This window comes from Ictidomys tridecemlineatus, chromosome 6, assembly GCF_052094955.1.
Source record: "Ictidomys tridecemlineatus isolate mIctTri1 chromosome 6, mIctTri1.hap1, whole genome shotgun sequence".
In the NCBI taxonomy this organism is placed as follows: Eukaryota; Metazoa; Chordata; class Mammalia; order Rodentia; family Sciuridae; genus Ictidomys; species Ictidomys tridecemlineatus.
In genome coordinates, this window is record NC_135482.1 from 68,265,587 (window position 1) to 68,284,819 (window position 19,233).

At 31.4% G+C, this 19,233-nt stretch overlaps 1 protein-coding gene across 2 annotated transcripts in view; it reads right to left on the reverse strand.

Annotated features, from left to right (window-relative positions):
• Arid2 (AT-rich interaction domain 2) overlaps window positions 1-19,233 on the reverse strand; it is a 178,919-nt gene that overhangs the window by 56,230 nt on the left and 103,456 nt on the right. For both annotated transcript variants that reach the window (XM_078014843.1, XM_078014844.1), the window contains 2 exons: window positions 14,930-15,148; window positions 12,822-12,889 (listed from right to left, as the gene is read on the reverse strand). In XM_078014843.1, the coding sequence (XP_077870969.1) occupies window positions 12,822-12,889; window positions 14,930-15,148 (287 nt within the window). The remainder of the gene's footprint in view (window positions 1-12,821; window positions 12,890-14,929; window positions 15,149-19,233) is intronic.

The following is a 19,233-nucleotide window of genomic DNA, read 5'->3' on the forward strand; positions in this document are numbered from 1 at the left end:
GATAAACGTAGGTGTCTTTTTATTTCTTTTTTTTAAATAATATTTTATTTTTTAGTTGTAGATGGACACAGTATCTTTATTTTATTTTTATGTGGTGCTGAAGATGGAACCCAAGTCCTCAGACATGCTAGTCAAGTGCTCCACTGCTGAGCCACAACCCCAGCCCTGTATTTATTTCTTTTAGAATTCTAGATGTAACTTTTTTAGAAAAACATTTCTAAAGGTTTTATTTTATTATAAATGTTTCTGTTCTCTAATGGTATACTTTTTGGACAAAGGTGTTTGCACATCTTTATACCTATTAGATTTCAATATTGCATAAATTTTCTGATGATGAAGAAAGTTTTAAATCTGAATAAAGGCTTTGATACATTATATACATTTTTAAGATTTCTTTCTACTTTGAATTCTCCAGTATATCACCAATATGAATTCTGGGTGTTGAATAAGATGTGAATAAGTGTTACAGAATTTACCACACTTTGTACAATTCTAGGGTTTCTCCATCGAATATGAATCTTATGGTGTTGGGTAAAGTTTGAGTAACTTCTAAAAGCTTTGCCACAATATTCACATTGGTAAGGCTTTTCTCCAGTATAAATTCTCCAGTGTGTAATGATGTTTGAGCTTTGACTGAAAGCTTTGCTTTGCATTTATAGGGTTTCTCACTGTTATGACATCTCTGGTGTCTATTAACGTTTGAGCAATATTTGAAAGCTTTGCCACATTCTTTACATTTGTATGGCTTCTCCTCAGGTGTCAGGTAAAATCTGTGATTTGGATAAAAGCTTTGCCATATTCTTGACATTTGTAGGGGTTTTCTCCAGTATGAATTCTCTGGTATGTAATGAAGTATGAATTTCAATTGAAAGGACATCTCTGGTCACTATAAAGGTTTGAACAATATTTAAAGACTGTGCCCCATTCTTTACATTTATAAGGTCTGTGTTCAATATGAATTATCTGGTGTTGAATAACGTGTGAAAGTTGATTAAAATCTTTACCATATTCCTTATATTTGTGGGGTTTCTCTCCAATGTGAATCCTCCAGCGTGTAGCAAAGGTTGAACAATACTTATAGGCTTTGCCGTATTCTTTACATTTATAGGGCTTCTATCCAGTATAAATACTCTGGCGTCCAGTAAGATTTGTGATTTGTTCAAAAGTTTTGCCACATTATTTACATTTGTAGAGCTTTTCTCCTGTATGAATTCTCTGGTGTTGAGTAAGGGTTGAGCAATGCTTAAGTGCTTGGCCATATTTTTTATATATGTAAGGCTCCTCTACAGTATAAATTTTCTGGGGTGGAATAAGGCTTGAGATTTGATTAAAAATTTTCTCATATTTTTACATTTGTATGTATTATTTTGAATATAAATACTAAAATGGATAAATTTTGAGCATTGAGAATCAATTTCCCAACATTTCTGACCTCTGTACAGATTTTTTGTGAAGTGAATACACTGATGTTTTCTAAGATTTAAAACAAGGCTAAAGTTAGAATTTCACTACTTTCATAACTTTTTTTTTTATATACCTGTAATTAGGTTCACTATGACATGGTTTCTGAACTTCATTCCAACCCACACTTTCCCATTCTTTCCTTAATTGTAAATCGTGGAGGCCAAAATTTCCACATGGTCTGCATTTTTGGGTTGAATATTTTATGTCCTGTTCTGGTGAAAAGTCTTAGGTATGATGAAAAGAAATGGCCAAGAAGGTCAGATTTTTGTGTTTGTTCTCTACATCACATTTCTATGTAAATTCTGCTGACTAGGGTGCAGGCTTCCCATTCCTCTTCAGAGAAATCAATGGCCACATCCTTGTATGTTAACTGTGCACTTCCTGGTTTTCAGGGGGCCCTGCATTCTCTCTATGGTTCTTCCAGCACCTGTGTAGCACAGAAACCTGGAACTCCAGAGCCTAGCAGAATGAGCCTAAAAATACATCCAAACAGTGGCAGACTCCAGAGAGTGACACTGTGCCGTTTTTTTGTTTTGTTTTTTTAATAGTCTCATCACTTCTTCTGAGCTTTTGGGGGGAAAAGGCAGGAAAAAGTTATTATCCCCAAGTAGAAAATACCATGTATGTTCAAAGGATGTTTTCCTAGAGGGCAGAAAACAGGAAATATCTGTGGATAGCAGCATTGGAACACAGGTGTTCTGGCTTCATGAGTGAAATTACTTGCCAGGTTTAGTTGCTACAAGACATTGGCTCCCTGTTTTGGTATGGACTCATGGCAAGTTGCTGTTTGAGAGTTAGGGGGTCTGCTATCTCCCAAAGGATGTCCATGATGTCTACTAATGAAAAAAAAAAATCAACCAATATCTAGGTTTGGGTTTTTAATATCCAGACATATAAGTTAGGTTTTTGTTATTTGGAATCAGGCAATATATGGTCTTGGATTTGTGTATGGGAATTAATGTAATACTTATAAGTGAAAATAAAACATTCAACAATCTTAAGTTAAAACACAAAAATAATAACAAAGAAACATACTAGCCTCAGAAAGAAAAAAAAAATAGTTCATTCAATCTGTGGAACAATATTGTGGCCTAATATATGTACACATGTAATCTGAGAAAAACAGCAGGGAAATGAAAAAACCTGAAGAAATAAATGGCACAAACATTCCAAACTTTACATAAAATATCAAACCACAGATTTAAAAAGATAAATGAACCCCAAGTAAGATAAGCAATAAAACCCACAAGGTAAATCATAACCAAGTTGAAACTCAATAATAAAGAGAACTTTCTAAAAGCAGAGAAAATACAATGAACAGAGGAACAACAAAATTGACTTGTCAGTAATAATGCAAACTGACAATGATTATTACCTTTAATGTATCAGACAAAACCCTAAAACTTTATGTTCACAAAAAGTATCCTTTGAACACAGAGGCAAAATAAAAATTTCAGTAAAATAAAACCTGACATGCTAAACCCAAACATATTATTAATTTTGTAAAAGGCAAATGTTCTCACAGACTGATTTAAAGGAAGAAATTGCATTTTGTGGGGAAAAGGAAAGCAAGAGCGAACAATATGCCATCTTTAAGAAACACTGAATGTTAAAATAGATGAAAAGCATAGGATAGAAAAAATATGATAATATCAATCATAAGAAAGGTGATGTAGCTACCTAAATTAGCATCAGACAAAGTTAACTTCAAGGCAAAATGATATTATAAGAAGGGGAATATTTCATAAGGTTAAAAAATATTCCATCAGTGAAAAAAAGCAAATTGAAAATGAGTATATAACTAATAACAGAGTTTCAAATATGTGAAACAAAAACTGATAGACTGAAAAAGGCTGTAAACATTCCTAGTCATAGTAGCTGATTTCAATACTTCATCTCTCAATAAATCACAGAACAATTAGATAAAAAAGCAATAATGATACAGAATTCTTTTAACACTTCTAATCACCTTCACTTAATTGTTACTAATAGACACTATATTCAACGGTAATAGAACACAAACTCTTTTAAAGAGTACATGAAACATTCATTGAGAAAGGCCATATGCTGGACAATTAAACAAGTCTTGACAAGTGTAAGAGGAATGAAATTAAGTAGAACATGTTTTTCAACCACAACAGAATTTGATAAGAAACCAATTTTGCAATAATGATGATAATAAAAGCGAATTGGAGGGGCTGGGATTGTGGCTCAACGTAGAAAGCTTGCCTAGCAAGCGTGGGGCCCTGGGTTCGATCCTCAGCACCACATAAAAATAAATGAATGGAATAAAGGCATTGTGTCCAACTACAACTTAAAAAATAAACATTTTTTTAAATAAAAGCAAATTGGAAATTTCACATAGTAAGTAATTACACAGCACCTTTTTATATAACCAATGAATCACAAGGAAATAACAAGGAAAAATCAGAAAATATTCTGAAATAAATAATAGTGAAAATTCAATATAACAATTTTGGGACATGCTGAAGCAGTGTTTTGGGTGAAATTTATATCATTTGCTGATATTAGACAAGGAAAAAAATTAAAACTAAATGAATTCAAAAAGAGCATTAACCCATAATGTACATATTATGTAAATTATGATTGAGTAAATGCAGAAGGAGTTGTTCTAGAGTACCTGCATTATGTGAAAAGCAGGGAAAAGTACTAACTTAATAAATTAGAAAGGATTAAAATTTTAATTTCTGTGTAACCAATGAGTACAAAAAAATGTGCATTAATATCTAATTAATAGACGCTGGGGTTGTGGCTCAGTGGTAGAGTGCTTGCCTCGCACATGTGAGGTCCTGGGTTCGAACCTCAGCATCACATAAAAATAAATAAATAATAAAGGTATTGTGTCCATCTATAGCTAAAAAAAATTAAAAATTAAAAATATATCTAATTAATAGGGCAAACTGGATGGTAAACAATACTGAGTCAAATTAAGTTGAAAAAAATAAGAGGAAGGGGGAAAAAGAATAGAAAAGACAGACAAATTAGGAACATGGTAAATTAAAGCAAAATATGAGAATTACATTAAAATGAAATAACTACACTAAATAAACAAAGTTTTTCATACTAGGAAAAAATCAAAGCACAAATATATGTTGTTTACACAAATTCAGGTAAAATATAAGGTTATGAAAGGCTGAAAGTAAAATATAAACTTTATAAACACCAAACTGAAAGCTGATATACCTGTACTAAATCAAAACATAAATTGTGAAGGCAAGAAGACACTTCCTGATAAGTTAGACTGACCAGAAAGATAAAACAAATATGAGAGAACTAAATAACACAATATTACAGAACTGTACAGAATCATCATATCCACAGTCAAAACAAGCATTTTAACATACCTTTTTTACATAAATGAAGGAACTAACAGAAAATGACAGCATTATTACAGCAATATGAACATTATAACTAATACTGTTGGCCTGAAATATCGAAATCTGCATAAAAAGACTTCAGAACATATATTCTTTTCAAATACATGTAGTATAAAATCGGATCAATGCTAGATTAAAATAATAAAGAGTAAAAACATTTCAATAACCTAATTATAAGAGCACATTCTCAACACAGTGAAATTGAGAAATGAGTAAGAACAAACTAGAATAATTTCATATATTTCTGGAAATCAAGAAAATTCCTTTTTTTTTTTTTTTGAGAGAGAGAGAGAAAATGAACTTTTTTTTTTTTTTGTAGATGGACACAACACTATAGCTTTATTTTTATGTGGTCCTGAGAATCGAACCTGGGTCCTGCTCCAGATGAACGCTCTACTGCTGAGCCACAATTCCAGCCCCAAGAAAATTCCTTTTAAAAAGGGGAAATACTGGGGAATGATATTGGCCAAATTATGTTGTTATATTGTATGCAGATCCCAATATGCAACAACAAAAAAATCCCACCATTATGTACAACAATATTACAACAATTTAAAAAAAAAAAGAGACTCAGAAAATTCCTTTCTAAATAACTCATTTATCAAACAGGAAGTAATAATAAAAATGAGAAAGACATCTTAAATTGAGTTGTAATAAAAATATGACATATCAAAATTGCTAGTATAAAGACAAAACTGAATTTGGAGGGAATTTTCTGTATTATGTGAAAAGCAGAGACAAGTACTAGACAAGTACTAAATTAGCAAGGATTCAAATTCTAATCTCTGAGTAACCAATGAGTACAGAAAAAATGTGCATAAGTATCTAAAGTTAGAAATATATATGTTATATTAGGAAAACTCATGCAAGTATCAGCTTAATAAATGGAAAAAGTGAAACAAATTAAAAGAAAATAGCACTCAGAAAGATAAATAAAGAGTAGAAATTAATGAAAACATGTACAACAATGGTGAACATGTAAATTTTAATATATTTGTGTGTTCTTGATTTAATGTGATTAATAATATAATGGCAGCCCCCTGTTCCCACAAGGAGTGCACATATAAACAAAAATTTTGTGCAACTTAAAATTTCATCACCAATTTTCTAGAGTTAAGAAAAGTGTGTATCTTTATAATCAAAGGGCTTAGTTTTGATGGACTGGGTGAGGACAGGAGATATGACCTTGGGTCAGTTTATGAAGTGGGGAATTAAAATGCAACACCATATGATGGTAAAACATATGAATATCTAATACTCAAAAAAAGGGAGACAAAAATGGTTGACTAAAGATTTGGTTAAAATCAATACCAGGGTTAAAAACTATATCTGAAATTGTTTACCACTAGCCTACTCCTCAACCTTCATGAGTTTGGTTTTACTACCTGAGGTATTGGAAACTCAATGAAGCTAGCAATAGAATCATTTTAAACCAGTATTTTCTTCCTTTAAATGATGGGCAAATGCAACCAGTAGTGGAAGAATAAATTCTCAATCTAGTCTGTACAAAAATTCCAAAGAAAAACTTCTGTTGAAATTTGTAACATCATAAAATATAAGGAAATATATGAATTAATGAGTAAATTGAGCTATCAGAGATTAAAATATCAAAATTTTCAGGTATATTTGTATTCAATTGTATTTAATAAAATATTTATAAATAATATTTACATGTATTATACTTACATTTGTACTTGCTACATAAATTCTTTATATATAAATTTTATTAAATTATAAATTTTAAAATATATATATATATTAATACATATACAAAATTATTTAAATCATTTAAAAAAAACCAAAAAGGACAAATTTAACAAAGGCCAAAGAGAACTTGTAGAAACAAAAACTTAACAAATTGTTCAAGTAGAATATTAGATACAAGTGAAAATAATTACTTGGAGTGAAAAACAAGCCAAGGATATTACCAGTTAAAGAGATAGACTATATGAATGAAAAGTTAAGAGAGGTGGAAGATAGAATAAGCTCAACTTTGGAATTCCAGAAGTAAAGAAAATCTACACCCTGTTATTTGGTTGCAAAATACCAAAGAAACAGAAGAGCCAAAATTAACAAAAAGATAAATAAGAAGGTAAAAATAACAGAATGACTCCCCCCCCCAAAAAAAGCTAGGATAAGGTTTAAATACAAAGATAAATTTTTCTATTAAGATATCTCCACTGGGGGCTGGGGATGTGGCTCAAGCGGTAGCGCGCTCGCCTGGCATGCGTGCGGCCCGGGTTTGATCCTCAGCACCACATACCAACAAAGATGTTGTGTCCGCCGAGAACTAAAAATAAATATTAAAAAAATTCTCTCTCTCTCTCTCTCTCTCTCTCTCTCTCTCTCTCTCTCTCTCTCTCTCTCCTCTCTCACTCTCTCTTTAAAAAAAAAAAAAAAAGATATCTCCACTGAAAGACTAAATTGAGGATGTGCTAAACTGTGGAAAGAATACACACTGAAGGGAGATGATATATTCAACAAAGACTGGAGATAAAAAATTTAGATGAAAAGGTCTGTTTTCTGGAATAATAAATTACATAGAGGTATAAAAATACCTTATAAGCAATGGGCTATGAATAACAATAGGAAAAATTAATTTTTTCTCCAAATAGAAAACAAATTTTCAGTGAAGTTTCAACAGTAAGAATTTTTAATTCCAACACTAAAAGTCTGGTACTTTAAAATCCTAACATGGGCAAACAGAACAATGGGAAAGAAAAGTCCTAGAAACAGACTCATATATATCTGATCAGCAAATTTATGACAAAGGTGACATGCAACAGAGTGAAGAAAACTTTTCAACAAATGATGCAGATTCCTGGGTTGCCATGAGAAGAAAACTTTTGACTCTTATATCATATACACACCAAACCTCATACAAATTGTGTGAAAAGTAGGACAGAAAACAAAACAAAACAATGTATTCTTGACTTCAGGGCAGGAAAAATTTTGTTAACAGGACACAAAAAATTACTAAAAGAATTTGATGAGTTGATGTGTTAATCATCTTTTCACTGCTGTGATCAAATTATCTGACAAGACCAACTAAGTAGAGGAAAATGTCATTTTTGCTCACAATTTCAGAGGTCTCAGTCCATAGTCAGTTGATTCCATTGTTCTGGGCCCAAGACTTGGCAGAGGAAAGATACTTAGCTTATGGTAGAAGCAGAGACAGAAAGGACAGAAAGAGGAAGGGACACTAAGGAAGATGAATTGTTTCAGGGAATGCCTCTAGTGACCCACCTTCTATAACCATGCCCCACCTGCTATGATACTACCCAGTTAGTCCATTTCAGCCCGGATATGCTGAATATGCTTTCATAACCATTTAACCTCTGAATATTCCTATATTAATACAAGAGCTTTAGGAGAATATCTCATATCCAAACCATAACTACATTAAGAATTGATGTTCATCAAAAGAACCTTTCAAGAATAAAATCCAGGGGCTGGGGATGTGGCTCAAGCAATAGCACCCTCGCCTGGCATGAGTGCGGCCCGGGTTCGATCCTCAGCACCACATACAAACAAAGATGTGTGTCCGCCGAATACTAAAAAATAAATATTAAAAAAAAATCTCTCTCTCTCTCTCTCTCTTAAAAAAAATAAAAAAATAAAATCCAAAAAGATATAAGATACTATAAGAAGATATTTCCAATACATACATCTTAAAAGTAATTTTTACCAAAAACATAACAAGGCCAGGCCCAATAGTGCATGCCTGTAATCCCAGCGGTTCAGGAGGCTGAGGCAGGAGAATCGAAAGTTGAAAGCCAGTCTCAACAAAAACAAGGCTCTAAGCAACTCAGTGAGACCCTGTCTCTAAATAAAACAAAATTGGAATGTGGATGTGGCTAGGTGGTTGAGTTCAATCGCCGGTACCAAACAAACAAAAACCCACAAAAACATAAAAAGACCACAAGTCAGTAAGACTGACAATCTTAAAGAAAATTGGGTAAAATACAGGTACCGACCAAAAGAAGTTACCAAAATAACCAAAGTTATTTTATATTCCACTAGTCATTGGGGGTGGGGTGGGGAATGGTTACTAAAACCAAGATGCATTAACCTATATATCTACTTGAATGTTAAAATGAAAGAGCCCAACAATATCAGATAACTAGTAACAAGAAGCAACCGGAACTCTGATTTACTGCAGTTAAGACATAAGACAAATACTCTGAAAATGTGTTTGGCAATATCTACTAATGCTGAATATATGCATACCCTAATACCTAGTAATTATACTCTTAATACCCAACACAGATGCATGCAAACATTTACCAAAATACATGACTAACAGAAATTTTTGTTTCTAAACTGGAAATAACTCAATTCTTACTGCTTTCTGAATTTAAAGCTGAACGGACAAAATACTGTATATTCATGCAATGTAATAATATATTACAATAGAGAAGAATTAAGTGTAAATGCTTGTAACATCATGAATGAATCTTTCACAAGTATAAGGCTGACAAAAGATAAACAGTTTGAGGGAATATGAGAAGGAAGGATGGTTAACAGTTGAGGGACTGGAAGAAGAGAATGAAATGGGGCATAAGCAGGGGCACTGCAGAGGTACTTGTGTTTCTTCATGTGGGTAATAGTTACACTAAAATTTTCATTTTTGTAAACATTTATTGAGCTGTATACTTACATACTTTTCCAAGCATGGGTTAAAATTTAATAAAAAATTTTACTGAAAGGAGTCAGGGGAAAAATTATTAAAGAAAAAAATTCCAATGTCTACTAGGCATAATTTCAATAAATACACAAACATGATTAATACATTTTGACATTAATCAGAATTTTATCAACGGCATGTTCATATCTACAATAGGCATATTTGTATGCTACTACTTTCCCTTTTGCTTACCAGTGTCCTTCCACACAAGCATACTTCCATCCCTCAAACTAGATTTGTTTTTACCTCATAACATTTGCATCTGCTACTTCCTTGGCCTGATAAGCTCTTCCTCCAAAAGTTGGTGGTCCCCTATTATCACTTAAATTTACCAAATATCATCAGATTTTTTATTTCCTGAGAGAAACATTTGTTGGCCACAATATTTAATGTTGCATAAAAATAAGACCCCATGTCTTACAACTGTATCACATTATTCTGCTTTATTTTCTTCGCAATACTTGCAAAATTCTCAACCTACATTGTTTAATTTTATTGTCTGTCTTTTAGAACTTAAAAAGAAATTCAGTGAGGGTGCAGGGACCTTGTTTCTCCTGTGTCTGGAAAAACTGTAGTAGATATAAAATGCTTAGTAAATATTTGCCAAATAAAGAAATTATGTAAAATTTATGTGCAAAATTATGTAAAAGACAATCAATTAAGTAAAACAGTTCATTTTCCTTTTCTTTTCCTTTTTGGTACCAGGAATTAAATTCACAGGCGCTTAACCAACTGAGCACATCCTCACCCCTTGTTATTTTTTATTTTGAGACAGAATCTCACTAAGTTGCTCAGGCTTGCTAAACTGCTGAGGCTGGTTTTCAACTTGCAATTCTCCTGCCTCAGCCTCCCAAGCTGCTAGGATTACAGGTGAGTGTTACCACACCTGGCTCATCCCATTTTGCTCTGAAATGAAGAGGTTTAAAACTATTAATCAGACATTTTTTATCAGATATCAGATAAACATCGGAAACTGCAATTGATTATACAATACTTTATGAAGCACTAGGCCTACCTATTTTGGGGTGCAATTGCAATTAACATAATAACATGAGAGGTAATTATAAAATTTAATTAATATGGTATATTTTTATTAAAATGTTTTATTATCTTCAACTCTGGAATTTCATTTCTTGGAATTTATTCTGAGAAAAAACTACTACATACTTATAGAGTTGACTGTAGGTATTTTGAACCTAACGAGGTCATAATAATTACCTAAATTTCTGAAAATATAGATTATTTACACGAACTGTTAAATATCTGTAATATAAAATAAGTGGTTATTAAGATGTTAAAGATTAATAATAAGAAGGAAAAATCATAATATAAATGAAAGGACAAGATGACTTGCTTAGCACATGTAAGGTCTTAGGTTCTATCCCTAGGTCCAATGTGCGCACATGCACACTCACGCCCACACACACACACACACGTATACGTTTAAAATACAATTTTTTTAAACTATTATATATATGAAAATATCTGATAAATGCACATAAAACAGTGTTTATATCTGGATGCTTGTAATTAATGATGGGTTTTTAAGTTTTGACTTTTATTATGAATTCTAGCTTTTCCACAATGTACATCCATTACTTTTATAAAACTAAGAATCAATCTTGTTCTTTTGTCCTCCGTTATTTATTAAATGTTATCAGCTCATTAAAATAAAATTCATGTATATTATATCTCTGAAGAAAGACTGTAGATTCCTATATTGCTTTAAATACTTTATATAATGGAATGGTTTTGTTAAAAACAAACCAACAAAAAAACTCCAAAACTTTTGTAAAAAGAAAGATAGTAAAGAAGACTATTAAGTTGTTTCATATCTAGTCCATATTAACTTTCAACTCTTTACTGAAAAGTAAAGAAATATTTTTTATGATAACATTTAAACAAATTCAGAATGTATTTATATAAAAATTATTGATATAAACCAATGGTGTTGAGTGTCTATAACCCTCTAATTTATTATCTTCTTAGCTAAAGAAACAAATAATATTATAAAATTATAAAGGAAAAATGCCTCAGTGGTAATATTAGTTAAGAATCAAATATGTAAGGATTTTGTGACAATTTAAACATCAGATGTTTACTAATAAAATCATGCAAGGCTCATTAAAGGCTCAAAAATATCTTGATACATTATTTCTAATGATAATTTATAGCACTTCAGACTGCTGAAGAAGTCAAAGTTTCTGATTAGTAGAACCTTATCACATACAACTGGCAATACTTTCTTTAGAAACCCTTAAAGCTTCCTGTTTATAATATAATTCACCTAATGCAATTGAGGTTTTTGAAATTTTATGACATATTGTAATAGCTGGACTTAAATTCTGATTTCATGTTTCTTTAGATAATATTCCAGCAGAAAAATCTTAGTTTGCTGACAGATTCTGTTTCTTAAAAGAAATCTCTTTTAACTCAAATTTGTACAATATTTCAATAAAAGGTTTTATTGCAAATGATTTCATATTTAAGTTACTAGTCTATATATATTGTATATTATGATGTTTGGGGTCCACTTTTAAGAAACAATGTAGACAGGCTTAAAACTTTTAGGTAAAGAAATAACAAAAATTGAAAGTTGTCAAACTAAAAAGCTATTCATATATCAATTTTAAAGAAAAGGAAATGTGCTTACATAATAGTGTTTAATGTCCATGTTCTATTATTAAAATGTGACAGAATGTACACACAGCGGGTTAATAAAAGAGGCATCCCATATGTTACTTGAAAGCCAGGAAAATTAGACAAATGTAAATTAGAAAACAAATGTCCAATTCATTTTGTAATTTCTTATCTGAAGTTCACAGGTTGTTTTTTTTTCCCCAAAAATATATTGCCAGATATTTTGCCATATATTAACACCTACTCATCTTTGAGAGTCATATGTCTACTTGAGAATTTCATGACAGATCTGGATCTTCATTTCTTCCTGAATTGCACAGTCAAAATGCATATAAAAATAAAATTTCCTGAAACATTCTCAGAATTCCAGCTAGGAATGAAGTAATTTAAATATTTATTGCTACTGATGCAGATTTAGCATCATCAGAAATCAACAAAAAAGGTAAATAATAAATTCACTGGCTATCCTAAAAGATTATCTACTCAACTTAATCACAACTCTAAAAAGGTATGTTTATAATTTGCTAAAGATAAAAGCATGTAGTATCAAGTACATCAAATGAACCATTTGATCCACTATTTTCTTGGCTACATAGAACTCAATGGCTAACATTTTAATTTATGTTTATTACCTTAACAAAGTCTCTATCAGTCTTCTCTTTCCATTCTTCTCCAAATACAGTAGAAAAGGATCCTAAAGCTAAAATAATAAATGGTGCACTTAATAAAATGTATTAAAATTTTTATTTCTTAATATTACATAAGCTATCAAAAGTAGTAAAACTAAAAGTTTTAATATATCTTGTGCACTAGAAATTGTTTCATAGTAAATGACAGTAATAATGATTACTAGTGGATTATAATGATAATCTTTTAAAATATAAATTTTCTTAAAATTATATAATCCCCCTCCAAAATGTGTCCCTACAAACTGAAAATACACAACTTGAACTGGGGATATAGCTCAGTGGTAGAGCACTCTCCAAGCATTCATGAGGTTCTGGGTTCCATCCCAGACATTTAAAAAACAAAAAACAAACAAAAACAACAACAACAACAACAAAAAAAAAACCACAAACAAAACTCATTTTCAAAACATAAACAGTGAAGAAAAGAAATGAAGATTACTGTAATACTGTGTGTTAGTTTCCATTTGTAGAGAAGAAAAATCTTAAGAAGTCAAAAAGATGCTATTGCTATTAGATTGCCAAACTGTCGTTATTAATTTCAAAAATAATTGTGTAATTCCAATTTCAAAAAATATAGAGCAGGAAATTCCTTGTAAATAACTCTATAAATGAAACCTCCATTCAGGAAAATTCTCCAAAGAGAATTATTTTTGAAATGTAAAACAGTTTTAAGTATAGAGCATCTTCACAAAGTCCCCATGTACTGTGGAACGCTACACGTTTTATGCTGTTGGAATGACAGAAACATCCCCTAAATAGAATTTGCAAAATTATTAGTGTTTTAGATTGCTACAATGCATGATTATTTAGTCTTTTAGAAAACTTAAAAAAAAATACAACTCCAAATTCAAGAAGATAAACAAACAGTCTGAAAACTGTCATGCCTTAGCGTACCAAAATTGATAAGATTACTTCTAGCCTATACAGAATTGATTATTCACATGTAGTTGTATTCAATGACCAAAATAGAAAGATTTCATTAAAATTACTGATTTGAGAGTATATATTTTCTGAAAGCTTCATTTGGAGGGGGTGAGGGGATGGTCGGTACCGAGGATTGAACTCAGGGGCACTCAACCACTGAACCACCTCCCCAGCCCTATTTTATATTTTATTTAGAGACAGGGTCTCACTGAGTTGCTTAGCGCCTTGCTGTTGGTAAGGATGGCTTTGAAGTAGAAATCCTACTGCCTCAGTCTCCAGAGCCACTGGGATTACAGGCGTTCGCCATTGAGCATGGCATGAAAGGTTCATTTAAAATTTTCTAAGAATGTGAAATAATTTCCAATTCCACTCTATATCAAATGTTGAAGTTATATTTGAAAGATGAAAATAATATTATCAGCAATCAAACATTTTGAAAGTGAGATAAAAATCAAACAAATTTAGATCTTCAAAGCCACAAGAGAAACTGAGAAGTAATGATCTTTGTTTCTCCCCTGGGTAACCAAGAATAGTTTCAGGTAGGGTAAAAAAACAATTTTATTTTTGCTTAAGTTAAAAATTTTTCATATAATAAAAGTACAGGGTAAATTTCAAAGAATCTACTTAGAGATCCCAAATAAAATTATGTTTGAAAGTACACTACTTGAACCTAATCAAATATCAGAAAAATGAATTCATGTGCAAAAATGTTGCTATTTGAAGATAAAAACAAAAAACAGGAACCATTAAAATACTACCACAAGTTCTCTCACAGACTATGTCTACTGTGCTATGTATATAGCTTTCTATAAGATAAAAAGTAATTTCTTCTAGATTTTAATTTTATCTGAATTTTCTAAGAACTGATCTCAACTTAGGAAACCCATATATTACTCCAAGCAAAAACTGGGTTTTTACATCAAAAGCTATAATGAGATTAACTTACTATTCAAACTTTTAAGATTTAAAAACCCAAAATATTCATCTTAAAAAATGTATTTTTAAGTAATAAAAACAAATAAGGAATGCTATTATATTGACAAAGTATTTTTCTCCTTAAAATCTTAAAAAAAAATCCTTAACATCTCTACAGAATAATAACTTAATACATTCAGTTTAAAACTTACTGTCATCAAACACCCCAGCATTAGCAAGTAATAAAGTGATGATTTTCGGGTCTTTTTCAAGTTGCATGACGTGCTTGCTTTCATTGGATAGGAGAGTGCATACATTAATAGCAAAGTCCACTTCATTTGGGAGTCCAGATAACAGTGAAAGCACCAATTTATTATAATCATTTGGCGAATTAAAGTCCATAGATAGCCCATAACTTTGCCGCAGATAATCTAACAAAGAAAAGAAAAAAAAGAAAACACCTTTAGTGAGGATTACGGTTAGTATCTTCTGAAGCCAGACAGAGCTTTCTGTCCCTCCCTCTTTTTTTCCTTAGTAACATGAAAACTGATTAGAAGTTGAAAGTATTCAACTTTCTGAACTTAGGTTTGCAAATTACAAAAACTACAGTCTTGAAAAAGTATAAAACACAAAAATGTACTTATCACCTTCTTGGATATCATGGTCAAAGTAGTATTGTATGATTAATTTATATAACCTATACTTTTACTCTTGTTATATTTGAAATTTATGTTTATTTCAAAGAACCATTCTAATTTATTGAGATATAGTTAACAATTGTAAAAGTCATCCTTTTCAGTTTTAGAATTGTGTGAGTTTTAGCAAATACATGGTCTTTTAATTTTAATATAAAGCACTTCTTCACTAAAAAATTATATTATGCTCCTTTGCAGTCAGTCCCACCGTTTATTCCAATGTACACCTGATCCTATATTCTGTGATTTTATTTTATTTCAAATGCTAAATAAATGACATCATACAACATGTCATCTTTTATGTCTGGTTTATTTCATTTAGCAAAATGGTTTGAGATCATGTCCATGATGATGCATGAATCAGTTACACATTTTTTTTAAAACATAGTTTGCTTATCAATTTCCTATTTCAGTACATTTGAGTTGTTTCTGGATTTTAGCACCTAAAAATACAGTTGCTGTATACATGCACATACAGATTTCATTCCTATTGGAAAAATACCATAAATGGTATGGTTGAGTTATACAAAAAATGTATGCTTAACTTTCTAAGAAACAGAAATTGTTTACAAAGTGGCTTACATTTTGCATTTCCACCAGCAATGTACAGAGAGTTCTCCTTGCTTCCTTTTCTTGCTAGCGTGTAATATTATAGGTTTTAAATATTTTGACTATACATGATTTATCTAATATTTGTTTTATAATATTTTCTCTCAGAGGAAATATTCATTTTCTTAAGAGAAATTTTAATTTTGATGAAAGCAAACTTAAAAATTTTTACTTTTTTTTTTTAATCCTAAGAAATTCATGCCTGACACAATGTAACTAAGATTTGCCTAAAACACTCACACTAACTTTTAAATGGGGCAGCTTAGGCTTTGGCAGCTATGTCCTAAGACAAACACACTATGTATATTTTACAAATAAAGCCATAACTAGTACAAAGAAGCAAAGAAACAAAAGTTGGAAAACTTCCATATGAAACATTTCAGAAATATCTGATTTTGAAGATTTTTTTTAAAAAATCCACAATCATTAAATAAGATGAAAATAAAAATGTTGTTGTAATATGCCATATAGAAAATGACAAAGAATTTCTTCATTTCCTAACACAGACATGTAAAAACCTCTTCAGTTCTAAAATATTCTAGAATGCCTCTAATAACATAATGAAGAAGTGTCAAGACAGTTACAAATGACTATGACACAGATCCTTTCAATATTTAAGGTTGGAAAATAAGAACATATTCTTTATTTTTATGATCTTGATAAGTGAAATTTCAATAATATATGGAGAAAAAGTAACAAAACATCTAAGAACATAGGAGGAGATTTCAATTTCCATATTATAACCGGTAATTAATAATGAGAAGACAAGTCTTAGCAATAATCTTTAAATTTCACATAGCTTTCATGAAAATCTCTTGTATAAAAATAAAGTTGCAACTTATATTCAATGTCTGTGATAGTCCCAAAGTTTGAATATGATCTTAGAATTGCTCTATTTACTACCAATGACAGATAATCAATACATTTTTACCTGAGTGACTTTGCTAAACATAAAATACACACACACACACACACATAGACACACACACACACACACCATCCTTTAATTATATTAGACTTGGCAAAGATTCTTAAGACAATGTACAAAAAATATTTATAAGATTTAGCTGGATGCAATGGCATGCACCTGTATTCCTAGCTACTGGGGAGTCTGAGGCTGGATCATCACCTGAGCCCAGGAGTTCAAGGTTCATAGCAAGACTGGATCTCAAATTAAAAAAAGAAAGAGAGAAAGATTTTGAGATCCCTTTCCATTCCCCAAGGAGATATGATCAAACTGCTATAATTTTAAATTCAGAATGGGACTGGAAGTTTATTTTCAACATTCTTGATTTAAAGTTTATATAAATGGATCATTGCTCACAAGCCTAATTTGCGGCAATCACTTCTCTTTATGTTCAGCTTAGAGGAAAGAAGGGTTGCTCAGTGCTGTTTATGTCCATTGCAGGAATTCTATAGTACGTTCTATTGATACTGGCAGTGACTACTGTAGTCCAAACATCTGCTAGCATATCAAACATTTAAAGAAAAATATTTACCCAGAAACAACTGGTAAGAAATTTAAAACTTCCTATATTAAACTTTTCCAAATTTAATACCAAGTATGCAAAAGGACAGGGTACTTGGCTGCCTTTTAAAAATATGATAGAGTTGGATTACATGATTACTACAATCCTGACAAACTCTAAAATTCTAGAATACCATAAATTTCAATGAGTTGTCATTTGTCAATTTTGCCTTTCACAATTTTTCTATAATAACATTGCAAATTTCTATAATGATATAACCAAAAAAATTTGTTTGTGTGTTGCTGGGAATCCAACCCAGGGCCTCATGCATGCTAGGAAAGTGTTCTATTACTGAGCTATATCTCCAGTGTTAAACATTTTTCTTAAACATGCTTTTTTGTTTTTTTGTTCTGGGGATTAAACACAGGGACTAAAGGTGCTATCACTAAGCTACATCCCTAATCCCTTTATATTTCAGACAGTTTTGCTAAGTTGCCCAGGCTGGACACAAACTTTTTTCCTTTTTTTTTGGGGGGGGGGTGAGTGGGAGAGGGACTGGGGATTGAACTCAGGGGCACTCAACCACTGAGTCACATCTACAGCCCTGTTTTGTATTTTATTTAGAAACAGGGTCTCACTGAGTTGCTTAGTGCCTTGCACTTTGAACTCAGAATCCTCCTGCCTCAGCCTACCAAGCCGCTGGGATTACAGGCATGCACTTTTACAGTGCCCAGCTGGTCTCAAACTTTCAATCCCCCTGTTTCAGGTGCCAGAGTTACTGGATTATAAGCATGTACCACTGCACCTGGTTCTAAATGCCCTAGGTAACTCCAATTAGGTGATTATTTAGAATATACACACCACATACATATACAAAGAAAATCTATAAAATTTGCTCTGTTTTCCTTAATGATACTTGAAAACAATCATTAGGGAAAAATATATACCGATAATCATGAAATCTGTAGAATACCATCATGATGCTGTGGAATTTTTGAGGAAAACAAAATTAAATTCATAAATATGATTATTAAATACCACCTCTTATAAGTTTGAATTTGATATTCTATAATTTTTATGATTCCCAGTGTTTTCCTCTATGAATCCTTAACCCTGATTTTATCAAACACAATACATATGTTATGCAATTTTTCAGATTTTTCTTTAAAACAACAAAGACATATCAAAGCATTTAAAAAAGAAGTTGTTAAAATTACAGAACTTGTACATAAATATATTTCATCATGAGCTTCTGCAATACCAAAAATGTTTTATATATATCTTAAAGTAAATCAGTTTTAATTAGGGGAGGGGAGGCAGAAAACAGACCCAGTAAAGAAAAAAAAAAAAGTTTTTAAACAAGACCAAATGGAGAAAAGGGTTGGTTTAAAACACTATAGATAGTAGCAGACACCAAACTCAATTTAAGCTACAAAGATGAACAGCAATACTGTTACTGTAATATAGAATATCATACAGTTGTAAATAATCTTAAAGGTCATTAGTACAATGTCTCTTTCAATGCTGGAATACCCTCTATTATACCCTAGAATCAGCAGTCATTGGCTCTTTTAGGAACAAAGAACATATCACATAACAAATCACCTCATTCTATCACTTGTAACTATGAGCAAGCTTGTCTATGTGGTGACTTAAAATGTTCTCCTTTAACCTTGGTTCTTTCAGTAATAACTACTAATTAAAAACAAAGCGATGTTGGTTTGCACTTCCTGCTCCTACCTC